At 40.7% G+C, this 17,896-nt stretch overlaps 1 protein-coding gene across 1 annotated transcript in view; it reads right to left on the bottom strand.

Annotated features, from left to right (window-relative positions):
* The window catches only part of LOC126253487 (lipase maturation factor 2-like), a 91,132-nt gene extending 78,968 nt beyond the window's left edge, over positions 1–12,164 (bottom strand). Inside the window, exon 1 of the mRNA XM_049954859.1 lies at positions 11,931–12,164. Within this exon, the coding sequence (XP_049810816.1) occupies positions 11,931–12,024 (94 nt within the window). The 5' untranslated portion in view covers positions 12,025–12,164. The remainder of the gene's footprint in view (positions 1–11,930) is intronic.
* Positions 12,165–17,896: the final 5,732 nt, after the last annotated feature.

Raw genomic sequence — 17,896 nt, 5'->3', positions numbered from 1 at the left:
AAGAGTTGTTCTATTAGCCCCTATACCATCGTATACTGTGTCATATATCATCATGTATGAAGGTCAGATTGAACCATGAATTGTACATCCATAATCTAAATTGGCAGGATGAATGCTTTATAAAATTGCTGCAGGCTGTATAAGTCTGAACCCCAGACTTTTCCACTGAGACACTATAAAATGCTCAAGACGTTACATGCTCTCATTTTAAGGCGCCACAAGTGCATTGATAAAATATGAGGCTCATGAACCTAACCGAATGATTACAATGTGGAATTGTGCCATTGAGACACAGTTCTAATTAATTAAAAATGTAACATTTATGATTCAAATGAATATATACTGTTTATATACAAAAAAACCTTTTTTCTTGTGCCCAATCCTCCAGCCACTGAAGTTGGCTGGTTTAAAAGAGGGGGAAAGGGACCAAACTACGAGGTCATCAGTCCCTTGTTCCAAATACAACAATGCCACAAGTGCGGGAATAAAACGAACAAACTCAAAACAGAATTAATGGAAAAATCACAAGAACGGTGAAGGGCAACAAACACGTAAATGGAGAAAAGGAGACAAGAAAACCACAGAAACACAAGAAACGGGATGAAGAGATTAAAACAACAAAGCAGGTTACCATGGCTGCTGACCATGAGAATAAAAAAGGAGAAGCCTGCCGCTCTGCAACACATTAAAATTTCCACCCTAAAAGCACTAGTGTGGAGGACACAGAGGAACAAAGGACATGCGCTGAAACTTAGCTCAAATGATAAAACCCACCCTCACGAATAAAATGTAAAACTAAATCAGCTGATGAGGTGGTGTCAGATAAAATTAGCGGCAACGAGTCCGGTAACCCAAGATTCCGTCAATGGGCAGTCAAAGCAGGACAGTGCACTAGAATATGGCCCACTGACAACTGGGCGCAGCATCAACACTCAGGCGGGTCTTCACAGTGCAGGAGGTAACTGTGGGTCACCGAAGCGTGGCCACTGCGAGTCGGCAGAGGACAACTGACTTCCTGTGAGAGGCATTCTGTCTCCCAAAGCCAAAAAACCCTATGGCATAAGTCACAACACAGGTCAGGTTCAGAGGTGCCCATCTCCAGAAGTGGTTTCCGTGTAGCCTGTCGGCAATTCGTTGCCTGGGATGCGACGTGTCCTGGGGTCCACACAAATACCGCTGAATGACGGGACCGGTCCAGGGCATAGATGGTCTCCTGGACGGACACTAACAAAGGACGGCGAGGGTAGCACTGGTCGATAGTTTGAATGCTGATCAAGGAGTCAGTACACAGAAGAAACAATTCCCCAGGGCATGAATGGATATACTGAAGTGCACGAGAGATGGCCACGGAATGCTGTTCCAAATGGCCTCTGGACGTAGGCAAAGCCAACATGACCATCAGCCATCAAGCCACCAGTGTAAGCCACTTCAGATCCCCAGAAAACGTCAAGAATCGAGAGGAAGTGACAGCGGAGAGTGGCAGGAGCAACTTAGTCCTTAGTGTTATGCAAAAGGTCCAGACGGATCTGCAGCCCAGGTGTACACCATAGAGGTGTATGCGGACGGACCTGGAAGAGAGGTGGTGAAGGGAAGGGCCCCAGTTCAGACAGAAGGGATCGCAAGCGAACCAAAATCGTTAGCCCAGACCTGGGCTGCCGATTCGGGAGATGAACTGCCATGGGTGGAAAAAGGAGACAGTAATCCAGATGCTCAGGAGAACTACGAATGTGTACAATGTAATTGGTGAGCAGTTGTGAACGTCTGATGTCCAATGGAGGGACTGTGCCCAACAGGACATTGTCACTGGACTCATTCTAAAAGTTCCCCTCGCTAGGCGAACGCCACAGGGGTGCACTGGGTCGAGTACATGCAATGCTGAGGGCGCTGCCTAACCATAAACCACACTACCATAGTCAAGGTGGGATTGAACAAGGCCTCTGTAGAGCTGCAGCAGAGTAGAGTGATCTGCACCCCAGTTGGTGTTGCTCCGGCAGCGGAGGGCATTGAGGTGCTTCCAGCACTTCCACTTAAGCTGACAAAGGTGAGACAGCCAAGTCAATTGGGCATTGAAAACCAGTCGTAAAAATCGATATGTCTCCACTACAGTGAGTGGATCGTCGTGAAAGTAAAGTTCTGGTTCTGGATAAACGGTACGAGGCTGACAGAAGTGCATGGTACACGACTTAGCAGCCAAAAACTGGAAGCCATGGGCGAGAGCCCATGACTGCGCCTTGTGGATGGCTCCCTGTAGGTGCCACTCAGCAACACCACTACTGGTGGAGCAGTACGAAATGCAGAAGTCATCTGGTGGCCCTACAGCTGCTGCTAGACCGTTAATGGCTACTAAAAATAGTGATACACTTAATACAGAGCAATGCAGGACACCATTCTCCTGGATATGGTGGGAACTATGGGAGGCAGCAACTTGGACACAGAAAGTCTGGAGCGACAGGAAATTCTGGATAAAAATTAGGTGTGGGCCTCTGAGATCCCACCTGTATAATGTGGCAAGGATATTATGTCACCAGGTGGTGTCATAGGATTTGTGTGGATCAAATTAGATGGCAACAAGGTGTTGGCATCTGGAAAAGGCTGTTTGGGTGGCAAACTCTAGGAACACAAGATTACCAGTGGTAGAGTGCCCCTGGTGGAAGCCGCTCTGACAAGGAGGCCACATGACTCTAGGACCCAACCCAACCGCCGACACACCATACGTTCCAGCAGCTTACAAACAACATTGTTGAGGCTGATGGGTCGATAGCTATCCACATCCAGTGGGTTTCTACCAGGTTTGAGCACCGGATCGATGGTACTCTCCTGCCTTTGCAATGTAAAGATGCCATCGAACCAGTTCCGGTTGAAGATGACGTGGAGATGGCGCTTGTAGTCAGATGAGAGATGCTTAATCATCTGACTGTGGATCCAATCCGGCCCAGGAACTGTGTCAGGGCAATGTACAAGTGCACTGAGGAGCTCCCACTCCGTAAATGGGGCGTTATAGGGTTCACTGTGGTGTGTAGTGGACAAGAGGACTTTTCTTTCCATCTGCGGTTTGAGGGTGCAAAAGGCTGGTGGGCAGTTCTCCGATACAGAGGCTCGAACACAGTGCTCAGCAAATTGCTCGGCAATCGCCTTTGCATCAGTACATAGCACGCCATTGATGGTAACGCCAGGGACACCTGTTGGGGTCTGGTACCCAAAAAGGCGTTTGATCTTCGTCCTGACTTGGGAAGGTGACGTATGGCACCCAATGGTCGACACGTACCTGTCCCAACACTCCCTGTTTCCATCATTTTATAAGCTGGCGTACATGGGTACAGAGCCGCTTAAAGGCTATCAGATGATCTAGGGAAAGTGTCGCTTATGATACCGTAAAGCTCGCTGACACTCTGTAATCGCTTCAGTGACTTCCAGCGACCACCAAACAACTGTCTTTCACCGGGCATACTCTAAAGAGTGATGGACCGCATTTTCTGCCACAGAAATGACTGCGGTAGTCATCTGCTCAACCATCACATCGATGTTACCATGTGGGGGAGAGTCAACAATGACGTCAGAGGTGAAAGTTCCCCGGTCCGCCTTGTTTAAAGCCCATGGGCAGGCGTACGTGAGCCTGACGCAGGGGCAGTGACAGGAAGACGGGGAAATGGCCACTACCACACAGGTCATCGTGTGCTCTCCAGTGGACAGATGGGAGAAATCCTGCGCTGCAAATTGATAAATCAATGACAGAGTGACTACCATGAGCCACAATTAAATGTGTCACGGCCCCAGTATTTAAGAGGCAGAGGTCGAACTGAGACAGAAAAGTTTCGACATCTCTGCCTCAGCCAGTACCGTATTTACTCGAATCTAAGCCGCACTTTTTTTCCGGTTTTTATAATCCAAAAAACCGCCTGTGGCTTAGAATCGAGTGCAAAGTAAGTGGAAGTTCTGAAAAATGTTGGTAGGTGCCGCCACAACCAACTTCTGCCGTCGAATATATGTAGCGCTACACAGGAATGCTTCGCAGGCACAAATACTGGCGCTAAAACCTCTGCGTCAGCAAAAAAAGGGGTGGAAGATGAGCTTTTATCTCCGCCCCAAGTTTTGACCATTGCATTTTCATACATTATCCAATGAATTAAATACAAATTCCGTATTGTTCATCTTCGAATGTAGCAGCATTTCAATGTACTATGAAACTCCCGACTGACAAGACTGTTTGGGATGTGTGTCAATACAGCCAACTCTACGTTCTGAATTCTTTCCTACTTGTGAGAAGTAGTGGGCGCCACCACAATTTCCTTGTTCTTAGGGGTCTTCTTTTTCGATTTCTCGCACTGTTCCTTGGGTTTCCCTGGCTGTGGGCACTTCACGGAATCAGTCTCTGTGACTGAGGTTGAGCGTAAAGCCCTACGATCAGCAGCTTTTGGGCTCTTCAGCCACTGGTGGGTGTCATCTTTCCCATTAGCAGAAACCTGGGAAGGGAGTGACCCAAGGGACCCCTTCCTAGAGAGAGAAGCCGAAGAAGCCTTACACTTCTCTGGCTCAGAAGTGAGGGCTGAAATCCCTAATGGTTCGAGGGTGTTGCTGCCGAAGTAGGTGGTGCGGGAGCAACAGGGAGGGAAGTGCCTCCCACCATCAAGGGGGCAGGTGTGGTCGGTTCTGAGGGGCAACATGAATTCGAGGAACTGATGAGGTGACAATTGTTCTTGTAGCGGCGGCAAATGAGATCATGGCCACAGGATGTAGGCGCTCAAATTTCCTCTTAGCCGCAGTGTAGGTCAGTTGGTCCAGGGTCTTATATACCACAATCTTCCTCTCTTTCTGTAAAATCCTGCTGTCTGATGAGCAAGGTGAATGATGCTCTCCACAGCTGACACAGATGAGAGGTGGGGCACATGGAGTATTGGGATGCGATGGACGTCCACAATCTCGACAGGTGGGGCTGGAAGTACAGCGGCAAGACATATGGCAAAACTTCTAACACTTAAAGCACCACATTGGGGGAGGGATATATGGCTTAACGTCACAGGGGCAGACCATCACCTTGACTGTCTCGGGCAATGTGTCACCCTCGAAGACCAAGATGAATGCACCTGTGGCAACCTGGTAATCCCTTGGACCACGATGGACGCACCGGACGAAATGAACTCCTCGTCTCTCTAAGTTGGCGCACAGCTTGTCGTCAGATTGCAAAAGAACGTCTCTGTGGAAGGTAATACCCTGGACCATATTTAAGCTCTTATGAGGCGTGACAGTAACAGAAACATCGCCTAACTTGACACAAGCGAGTGAGTAATGCCCGTGACTAGGCTGAGGATGCTTTTTATATCAAAACTGACCCAGAGTGCATTTTGGACAAGCCCTCCACCTCCCCAAACTTGTCCTCCAAATGCTCTACAAAAAAACTGAGGCTTCCTGGACATGAAGGATTCCCCATCAACTCTCGTACATACGAGGTACCGGGCGAATAAGCTTTACTGCCATCCTTAGCCTGGCATTTCTTCCATGATGTGGTCAGGGACGGGAATGTCTTGGGGTTATATTTCTTAGCATTATAGTTAGACTTTTCCCACTTAAGAGACTGCTGGCGGCTGATCACCAGCAGCAGATGACTTACTACACTTCATGGTGTGTCAACCGCCCTGATGCCACCCACTCCAACCAGGGGCCTTCCCCACAGGCGTCACCCAGCCGCAGCAAAGGCCACTGGCAGGATGGCCATTGCTGGGAGTCCTGATGCCCCAGGGTGATGGGCATCTACTCCTCGGCATGCATGGAGAGTCACAACGGACTGGCTACAGTCCTGGATATGAGGTGCAAAGAAGTCCATGGTCATCGTTGGCACAGAAAATCACACTGCATAGTGCATGGTAGAAAATGAACCGAGAAAGGTGTCCTCGCCCAAGAAATGGAGAATGAGTGGGACTGCAAAGTGGCCTAAGATCTCAATGCACAATGGACACAATGCACCATGTAAGGTGCCCTTCCCCAATTGGCTCGCTTTTCGGGAAAATTTTGAAAAATGGAAGTCAAACCCTACAGGAGACCCTCACATAAAGGCCAAAACGTGAGAGACTCCTTTTAGTCGCAGGCAGGCCTCGGGCCTATTCTGACCCCCGGACCCATAGGGGGACTTAAATTCTGTGATATACATATTGACTTGTTATCTTCCTGATGGTGAATGTCTGTGTTTGGAAGACCTGTTTGTTTCAGAGCATTCGTGGGTTCAGAGGAAACCTCTCCTTTGCAGGTGCAGCTGCAAGAACATCTATTTGTGTACAACTCTGATGTTTGAGTTTGGATTGAGGTGTTACTTTTGATGAATGGTTTTTTAACAACAAATTCTGGAAATTGTACAGCATTTAATGATTTAAGGTGTTCTTAGTTTTACCATATGGGATTGTCCTCATTGCATTCAGTGCCCGAATTTTCCTTTCCTCAGAATAAATGTGACAGTCCTTGTTTCACACGGGATGATTCACCGAACAATTACTGCACTTTGGAGGAGATGTACAGGGTTCTGTATCTCTTGTGCCTTTGATATACACCTCCCACACACTAAGTCACTGTTACAACCAGGAGTTGTATGTCCAAACGTTTGGCACTTAAAACATGTCATACAGTCTGATAGATAGGTTCTAACTTTTGAGGCAGATAACTGCAGCTTTGGATATATTCTGGTACATGAGGGCACTCTGCATTCAAATGAATGCCACAGTTTTTTCTAGTTACTGACTTGCTTTACTCACATAATGTTCTTTATCTATGTGACACCAACATAATAACATTCTTTCCTCTAATTGTTTCAGATCAATTTCCAATATATCATGGAAGGGGACTAATCCCTTGCTATATTAATGGCATTGTGTGTTCGGACTATATTAGGATATTCACCTAATTTTCTGGATCCTAAAAATTACTGGATCTCGTTGCGTTGTAGCTGTTTTGACCAGTAGAGTGGTATTTCAAAGTTGTTGACTCCCTGTTTCCAAAGCTTTATGAATGTAGAAAGGAGAGATTTTTTTCACAGAATCCCTACTCTCTCTAACCTATTATAAATGAATATTAGCACACTTGTACCCTGTTACTTCACCATAAATCTAATAATGTGTTTTCTCAGGCCTGCCCTTGGTTGGCTGTTACTACTCCACAACAGTCCATATTTTCCATAGGGAGTTTGAGTTTGAAATGTAAGAATGATTTTGTTCCCACAATGCATGAGAGAGATAAATATTTACCCAGACAGAGCCTTACTTGTCTTAGTAAGTTCCTTAAACAAGAGTGTGGCAGTTTCCTCAAATTCCTCTTGCAACATTTTGTCTCTACAGTCACCTACCCCGTCAGCATGTAGCACACCTTGAGACTGAGGGGATTTCTTTTGCGGAGGGTTTAACCATCTTTATAAGCCACACAATCGAGCTAAGATCTCATCTCCAAGATACAACACTCCATTATCATGCCCAATGATGGTCACTGAAGCAAGCCCAGAATTTACAGTAATGGAGGGTAGTGGTGCTCTCTGGCCTACAGCATGGGCATGCCTGGTTCACCAAACCTGTACCCAACCATTAAAGGCTGAGTCCCTGAGGGGAGGACTATGGCAGTCAGAAGTTAAGACTCACACCACAGAAAGGGAAGTAGCACTGCAAAGGCTCCGTTACCCTGTGCTCACCACTCAGAAAACTCAAAATAGAGATGGAACATACTCACAATAAAGGTTATGAATCACCTTGGAGAAAATGATTTACTGATAAACAGCCAGTGCGCATTCAGAAACTATTGTTCTTGTGAAACACAACTAGCTCTTTAATCTCATGAAGTAATGAGTGCTATTGACAGGGGACATCAAACTGATTTCATGTTTTTAGATTTCCAGACGGCTTTTGACAATAATCCTCACAAGTGACTTCTAATTAAATTGCATGCCCCTGGAGTATTGTCTCAGTTGCCAGACTGGATTCATGATTTCCTGTCAGAAATGTCACTGTCCGTAATAATTAATGGAAATTCATCAAGTAAATTGAAGTAATGCCTGGGGTTCCCCAAGGAAGGGGTATAGGCCCCCTGTTGTTCCTGTTCAACAAACATATTTAGGAGACCATATGAGCAGTCCTCTTCGATTGTTTGCAGGTAATGCTGTTATTTACCATCATGTAAAGTCATCAGATGATCAAAACAAATTGTAAAATGATGTAGACAAGATATCTGTATGGCACAAAAAGTGGCAACTGACTAAATCATGAAAAGTGTCAAGTCATCCAAATGAGCACCAAGAAGAATCTGCTAAATTTTAGTTACACGATAAATCACAAATCTAAAGGCTGTAAACTCACCAACATACTTAGGGATTACAACTACAAATAACTTCAATTGCAACAATCATTTAGATAATGTTGTGGAGAAAGCAAATCAAAGACTGCGATTTATTGGCAGAACACTCACAAGAAAATACAACAGACCTCCTACATTACACTTGTCTGTCCTCTTCTTGAGTATTGCTGTGCACTATGAAATCTGCATCAGACAGCACTGATGGATGACACCGAAAAAGTTCAAACAAGGGCTGTTCGTTTTGCATGATCGCAAAACAGGAGAGAGTGCGACAGACACAATACAAGAATTGGGATAGCAGTCATCAAAACAAATGTGTCTTTCACTGCAGTAGGACCTTCTCATGAAATTTATATCCACATCCTTCTCCAAAGAGTGTGAAAACACTTTTCTGATGCCCACCTACACAATAAGAAATGATCATCATAATAAAATAAGACAAATCTGAGCTCAAATGGAAATATTAAAGTGTGTGTTGACTGGTGTGCCATTGACTGGTTTTCTATGGATGGTCTCATCCTCAAGTTTTAAAAATAATAATAATAATAATAATAATAATAATAATAAACCACACAACATATTCAGTTCTGTACATCTAAACACTAACTAATGATACAGTTAACACATAGTGACAAAGAGTAAACAGGGTGGAAACTCCACAATTCTCAGGTATCCATAAGGATGACAATATTAATTACGAAAAAGTAGATTTTGGAACTACAAAACCAACTTAGTTCAGCCACATTTGCACTTAGAGAGTATCACTGCAAATCTTGAAGAGACACAAAATCAGTAAGTTAACATACTATGTATATTTACATTCATTACTATCATATGGCGTCCTGTTCTGAGGTAACTCATCTTCAATTTTTCCAAGAAATAAAGTCTTCATTGATTATATAAAAACAAAGATGATGTGACTTATCAAACGAAAGTGCTGACAGGTTGATAGACACACAAACACAAGCATACACACAAAATTCAAGCTTTCACAACCAACAGTTGCTTCGTCAGGAAAGAGGGAAGGAGAGGGAAAGACTAAAGGATGTGGGTTTTAAGGGAGAGGGTAAGGTGTCATTCCAATCCCGGGAGCGGAAAGACTTACCTTAGGGGGAAAAAAGGACAGGTATACACTCGCATATACACACATATCCATCCGCACATACACAGACACAAGCAGGCATTTGGGGAATCGGCATTGCCGTACCGAACAGTAACACATCGGGCATGGCACACCATCAATTCACAGTATTACTGTTAATTTTTGGAGCATCACTTGCGACCAGCTTTGCGAAAGAAGCAGCGACAGTTTCTGCGCAACCCACCCATCATTTTGCATGACAATGTGTGGGCGCATACAGCACAAGCTGTGGGTGTTCTGTTCAGTCAATGGGACTGGGAAGTACTGTAACATTCACTATACTCCCCAGCCTTAAGTCCTTGTGACTTTGATTTGATTCCGAAGATAAAGGAGCCACTTCGTGGCATTCGCTTCAGAACTGTTCCGGAGATTCAACAGGCAGTAGACCACTCCATTCGCATCATCAACAGAACAGGCTCTGCTAACTATATACTACGAGCTCTGCTAACGATATACTACGCCTTCCACATAGCTGGCAACAGATTCTACACAATGCTGGTGACTACTTTGAAGTAGCCTACAGTACTGGTTGTGAATAAACAGTTGCCACTATTTAAGTTCCAACCCTTGTATTTGCAAAGTATTCAACAGTTTACTTAATCCTGAACTTACTAAACAGCATTTACCAGATGCCTCTATCCCGTCACATGAAAAACTTTTTTACAAATAAGAGACAAATAAGTCACTAAAACTGTAAATGTTATGTCATCTAATTGTTGCATAAAAACTAAACAACATAATGAAACCTGTATAAAAGAAAGATTTACTCTGCCATGGAACTACACTTCATTCTCTGAGAGCAAATGACCTGTCTCAAGTAGAGTTGGACTTTACAGACAAGTGGCTGGCAAAGATTATAGCTTGAAATAGGCAGATGAAACCACATTTTGTGCCTTCAGATTAATCAACTACTATATATCGCTTTCGTAATCAGAGAGTACCAGATTCAATCCAATTTGAGTAAATTCATATTTAACAGGTTAAACGTGTCAGTTTAAACCAAGCTGAAAACCAAAACTTAAGCAAGAATCACAATACTGCTGCTATATATTGTTCTATTACAACAACTTTTCAGCTACTCACTGAACTTTCTTTTTTACTGACAAGCAAAAGCACCAAGAGAGAATGTCAACATACTGAGTAACTGTCAAAATAACTCATCCCTGCTACCAGCTATCAGGCAGAAGAATATTTTAAACACAAAATAGCTTTTACGCCTTAGTGTAATGTATCTAAACAGCTGTAAATAGAAAATATGACAACGAGAGTAAAGCTATAGACTGACATACTGTGCAATGAAGCTTTCACATAGAAAGACAACTAAGAGTGTTGAAATATAATCTCTAAATTCTTAGTTAACAACTATTGCCATAATTAAGGCACTTCCCCCCCCCCCCCCAAACGCATATATCAATTAATTCAGTATTCAGCACTTTATAAACCAAATGGGCTGCTACTATCCAGACAAAATTCCAAGTCACAGTAATGAATTACATCACCAGTTTTTAATGATAATGGGGGAGAGGGGGGGGGGGGGGGAAGAAAGAGAGAGAGAGAGAGAGAGAGATGATGTCAAGACCTCATTAGTAGACAAACGTTTCCAATTTTATTTCCCTCACATCTTCCAGTTTCTTTATAGTTTAGCAGAAAAGTGTGATCCTACAGATTTAACAAACGCCTACAAGAGGCATCAATAGGAATATAGTGCAATAGGCTCCTATCATTACCCAACGTCGATACTCCGTCACAGTACCAAACATATTCCGACTGAAGCGGTTGTAATGGAATACAACATATTCAATCCAAGTGCGGCTGTCGTTCAATGACACAAGTGCCTTATGAAGGTAAATGGGCAAGCTGCAGCTCAATTTCCCTTAAAAACCCACCCATGGCTAGGCTATAAGTAATAAGCATACCCATTTCTAAACAAACGCTGCCTTTGATCACTAATTTTACCGTGGTAGCGTGTCTATCTTCCAAATTAAATAAGCGTCGAAGAAACATGTCACCGCAATTTCACGTTGTTAATCTGCGCAACGAAGCTATTTCTTGGTTAAGTGGTTAGCGAGGAAGACTTATCGGAAACGGCATATGACTTAATCAGTGAAGTTTTCATAGACATCGGTATAGTTTAGGTTGCCCTGGAAAAAAAATGTAACCCACTACAAACAAAAAAATGTAACCCCCACTACAAACACCGCTCCGCAATAACAACGATTCAGATTTTTCATAAATATGCTACAACAAACCTATCAACTCATGGGGCTTTAAACTTTTTAGGGTAATAAATGTAACGGAAATTAACACAAATAACAATTTATTCACTCAAAAATAGTTTGCCTAAGGTAGACTTGATAACTTCCAACTGTCTCAGACACGAATGTAACGTGCATGTTGTGTAATTTTAAAGCTAATACACTATTGATATCAAATACTGCCAAAACATGAAACATAATATGCTGATTCTTACCTGGAATCTGAACATACAATGAAGCGAGTGCGAATAAATACACGACACTCATTCCACGCAGAAAAAGATTTCTTGTATAGCGAATATTCGCCATGGTTCTAACTGGAATTTACTATAAACACAAAAACACGCACAACAGTCCTTAAAACGTCACCTGCGCCAAAGCACTATTCACATTCTACCCTCACTACCCAGTACCCACGCCCGCCTTGCACCCGCCTCTAGCTAACCCACGCTAAGAGTAAGCAGTGACACCAACCTTTTCTCGTCTTGCGGCTGACTGCCTATTTTCTGACCCCACGCGCAAACACAAACCACACGCAAACAAGTCGATGAGAAGACCAACTGCATTACTTACAATGAAACTACATTAAGTTGGTAAGTTTTTTGGTCAGCAATAAATGATTTTAAAGCAATTGTACTGTGACGTGTACAAAATACATTATACTAGCGACTATTCAATCGCCTGTCTTGGTGGACAGAAAAAGGAAATATTGTGTATTTCATAAGCTGTATTCACGGAACGCCATGCAACAAACAACAGGATACTTGATTCAGTACAAATGTTAACTACTTTCATCTTGCCTTAGACATCCTACAAAATCACTGGACAGGCAGGTCTCATTTGATTTCCAATTCCGCATCAAAAACCGAATGACAAAGCCACTAATGCTCAGAAATGGTGCAGTTGTCAATTCGATACAGAAGTCTGGATAGATATTTCACAGGGACAATTTTTTCCATGTGGAATTACAATGCTTAGCATGATCCAATACCCCAACACTTCGGTCATGTATGTATTGACTCCAAACAGGAGAAACAAGTAACATCAGACATCTCTACGAGGAGGAGATTTATCGTAGCATCGAAAAACTCGGCAAGGTGCGCGACCGAATAAGCCATTTACATAGGCCCTTCATTGGGTGCTATGATGAACATGTAATGAATATTTATTTCATTCCTGACAAGGTTAGACTAATGCTACTTCACGCCAGATTCTTTATTAATGAAAATTAAGAAAGTTACGTAGAGATAGATAGATAATGAACAGATCAGAGATGGCCCTAAAATGGCAGAAACTTTTTTTATCAGTAGCAGATAATTTAGGTTTGAAACCTTTACAGTTCCTAATAAAATCTTTCAATACTAGTCTGACAAATTTCAGCTTCATTGCACATCTCCAAAATAAATTTTCAACGTTATCAACTCTCTTGAAAATAAATGTTCAAGTGGCTATCAAGACATCAGTACTAGTAAAATAATGAACCTAATAAATTATTGAATTACTTGTGCAATGAAACTTTTCACAACAGCACTTAACATATGCTGAAACATGCTGTTATCAAGCAACTTCACAAAAAATGATTTAAAATTTTAGTAAAGAATTACTGCAGTTATTTTCAAAACTTTTGGAGCAGACAATGTAATCTTGTCTTTAAACACACCTAACACAGAAAAATATTCTCAGTAGCAAACAGTTCGGATTTCGAAAACGATTGTCAATTGGACAGGCTATATTGACCTTGGCAGATGATATACTGTAATCAATAAATCAGAAAATACTACCACTGGGAATATTTTGTGACTTGGGTAAAGCATTTGACTATGTGAAGCACGATATCCAAATGCAAAACAAGGGCAACCATTGTGTATTTAAGAGGAAACTAAAACAGTTCCTCATAAATCATATTGCATGTAATTTAAAAGACCTTATAGAGCTATAAGATTTGCATAAGATGTATTATATTACAAATTTGATTTAGTGCAAATATGAACAAAAAATATTATACAAAATATTAGTCACAGAGGACTCATTGCTTTTATCTTCTCATATTGACAGAAAGCAACGTATTTTGGTTCCATGTCAGGTACAGCAGGTTCATGGTTTTTATCTTACCATAATGACAGAAAGCAATGTGCTTCAGTTCCATGTCAATCGCATAACTATAGGTACGGTGCTTAGAATTTGAGCAATCAGAAATGAGTACCGCAAGATCCGATTTTGGGTACTGTGTTATTTCTGATATACGTAAATGATCTCCCAGTTACAGCTTCAGATGACACAAATTTTGTTCATTTTGTAGATGATGCAATTGTAGGAATGAAAAATAGTACCATCACCCTTCCTGAAATGGCAGCTACTGAAGTATTTGAGAGCATCAACAGATGGTTGAAGGTTAATTGATAATCATTGAATTTTGACAAGACTCAGGATAAACGGTTTAGTGCTTCTAACAGAACTACATTACCTATAAAATTAGTTTCTCGAGCACTTAAATACAAGGAGTAGAAAGAGTTAAGTTTTTTGAACTATAGACTGAAAAGTATAGACTGAGAAATATCTTGATTCAGCTTTACCTTCAGTGTCCATGATTCCTTCTGTAGGAGATTTTAAAATGAAACTAATTTATTCTGAATATTTCCATTCATTAATGGGTATGGAATCATTTCCTGGGAAAATTCAAGTTACAGGGATAGTATTTTCAGAATCTAGAGGCATGTCATAAGTCTGACTAACTGATTTGTATTTGGTCCCATAATATTACATTTTGTACAAAGATTGTATTTTAATATAGGACAAATCAATGAAAACAGTATTATATTGGTAAAAATAGAAGAAAAACAAACAATACCACAAACAATGAAAATACAAGGTGTATGTTCTTACATTCAAAGTTTAAAGAAGAAAATAGTTAACAATACAGTACATTACCTTAACACGTGTTCCACAGATCAAGACACAACATTTTGTAAAGGTGTGGTACATGTCAATTTAACATGTTTTCTTTACGCAATATAATTTTTTTACAATTACCTCTTCATATCTAAAAATTCGTCTATTGAGTAGAGGGAGTTGTCATTCAGAAATTCTTTTAATTTGTTTTTAAATGCATTGTGTTGTCAATAGTGAAGATCGCCCCTTCTTCTAGCATTGTAACTATCCACTTTTCTGTTATTTGTTAGTTGGGATGGGTTATTAATAACAAATTTCATAAGTGAGTATACATATTTCGAAGGTACTGTGAATGTTCTGAGTTCCTTAAATAAATGTCTGCAAGGCGATCTTGGGTGGGCTCCAGCAATTATTCTGAATACATGCTTTTGTACAATGAATACTTTTTCTCTTAATAATGAATTACCCCAAAAATTAATGCCTTGTGAAAACAGCGAATGAAAATAGGCATAGTAGTCTAATTTACTGATACATTTATCATCAAAATTTGCAAAAATAGCATAAGTAGCTGAATCTAACCACTTCAGTATATCATCAATATGTTTCTTCCATTTCAATTTCTCTTCAATGCATATACCCAGAAATTTTGAATATTCTGCCTTAGCAACAGACTTCTGTTCACAATCTATAGTTATCAATTGTGTTATACCATTTACTCCACAGAATTGTATGTACTGTGTTTTCTCAAAGTTTAGTGAGTTTGTAGATTACAAATATTATCGATGAGTATATATACTGACTTGTGACTGTCGATATCTCAACACCCCATTTGCAGAGAAGCGCTTAATAATTTTCTGAAAGTCATTATTTACAATTTCCTCAACTGATTCGTGTTTGTTATGTGTGATTCCTATACTTGCATCATCAGAAAGGAGAATTAGGTTTGCCTGATCATGAATATAGAGTGGCAAGTCATTAGTATATGCTAAGAACAATAAGGGACCCAAGACTGAACCCTGTGGAACACCATTCTTTATGCTTCCCCAGTTAGAGGACTTTGCTGACTGCAATTACGCTATCTGTAATGTTTATTTCAACCTTTTGCATTCTTCCAGTCAAATATGAGTTAAACAGTTTGTGCACTGTTCCACTCATACCATAACACTTAAGCTCATCTAGAAGAATTTCATGATTCTCACAGTCAAAAGCCTTTGAGAGATCACAAAATGTCCCAATGGGTGATCTCCAATTATTCAGAGCGTTTAATATGTGACCAGTGAAAGCATATATAGCATTTTCCGTTGAAAAGCCATTCTCAAAACCAAATTAATGTTTTGTTAGTACTTCATTTTTACAAAAAAACGTGGTGCCACTTTTGAATATATCACTTTTTCAAGAATTTTGGATAAAGCTGTCAGAAGTGAGATTGAGTAGTAATTGTTAGCATCAGACCTATCCTCTTTTTTATGCAATGGTTTAACAATAGCATGTTTCACTATATCTGTAAGATGCCCTATTTCAGTGAGCTACTACATGTGTGGCTGAGAATTCTACTTATCTGTTGGGAACAAGCTTTTAGTACTCTGTTCGAAGTGCAGTCAATTCCATGTGAGCTTTTACTTTTGAGTGAATTTATTAGTTTCCTAATTTTGGTAGGAGAAGTGGGTTGAATTTCTATTTTATCAATTTCGATAGGTATTGCCTTTCCATATACTACCTTGCATATTCTAATGAACAGCTGGATCCTGTTTCCTCTACAACACTTAAAGATGATTATTAAAAATGTTTTCTACTTCTAAATTTTTGTTAACAAACCTTACATTGAGTTTGATGGAAATACAATCTTCCTGTGCTCTCAGTTGCCCCTGTAACAGTATTCCAAATTATTTTAATATTATTATCACAGATGATAATCTCAGACATAATGCACATACTTCTGGACTTTTTAGTAACTTTTCTTAATTAAGTGTGGTAGCTTTTATAATGTTTTGTGTAATATTACATACATTGGCATACACATTACATCATTTATAACATAAATACATCTTATACAAATCTTATAGCTCTAGAAATTCATTCAAAACATATGCAGTCTGGTTTATGAAGAACTGTTTCCGTTTCCTCTTGAATACGGAAGGTTGTTAATGTCCTTGTTTGAAAGCGTATTGTAAATTCTTATTCCGGCCTGGATAACTTCTTTTCGTACTATATTGACATTAGCTGCATCTTTGTGAAGGCTTTTCCTCCGCCTTGTGTTATGATTGTGAATATCACAGTTAGTTTGGAAAAGATTTTTGTTGTTGAACACAAAATATATCATCAAAAAGTAGATGTACTGACTTGTGAGTGTCGATATCGCAGTGTGTTAAATAGGTGTCCTCAGGATGTTCGATTTGAAATACCACATACTGGAATAAGAAAAGTTATTAAAAAGTCCAGAAGTATGTGCATTAAGTCTGAAATTAACGCCTATGATAATAATATTAAAATAATTTGGAATATTGTTAAAAGGGCCACTGAGAGCACAACTTGTTTCTGTATGTTGAAAACCTTTCCTACTTTCGCAGCATCTCCCCAGAATATTATATCATATGAGATGAGAAGGTTGAAATATGTGAAAAATGATAAAGTTACTTGCTCCCTGTCAACATAGGGTAAAATAGTTCTTAATGCAAAACATGCTGAGCTTAGTTTCTTGAGCAGGTAATCAATACATTCATTCCATCCTAATTTATTACCAATTTTTATTACCAGAAATCTTATATGTGAAGTTTCATTTATTTTCTGTCCATTGATATCTGTTTCAGGGACTTGAAGCTTGTTATTTGCTGTCTGAAACTGCAATAAATTTGTTTTTCAGATTTAATGATAGACGTTTTGCTGCAAGCCATTTGTACACTTAAAACATCCTAGCAGATTAAAACTGTGTGCCAGACTGGGACTAAAACTCGAGAAATTTGACTTCCAAGGGCGAATGTGCTACCGAATGAGCGGAAGTAAAGGTGTGAGGATGGGTCGTGAGTTGTGCTTAGGTAGCTTAGTCAGTAGAGCACTTGCCCATGAAAGGCACAGGTCCTCAGTTCGAGTCTTGGTCTGGCATACGGTTTTAAACTACCAGGAAGTTTCATATCAGTGTGCACTCCATTGTGAGAGAAAACTTCATTCTGGCATTTGTGTACTTGTTGTGTTATTGTTTCAGCTGTACTTTGCATTTTAAGACTTCATGTCCTTCATCAAGATACTAGTATGATTAGCAAACATTACTATATTTGCATTGTTATTTACTAATGCT

Source organism: Schistocerca nitens, chromosome 4 (genome assembly GCF_023898315.1).
Source record: "Schistocerca nitens isolate TAMUIC-IGC-003100 chromosome 4, iqSchNite1.1, whole genome shotgun sequence".
In the NCBI taxonomy this organism is placed as follows: Eukaryota; Metazoa; Arthropoda; class Insecta; order Orthoptera; family Acrididae; genus Schistocerca; species Schistocerca nitens.
Note: the sequence above shows the minus strand (reverse complement) of the source record. Positions and strands in the feature narration are given on the sequence as shown.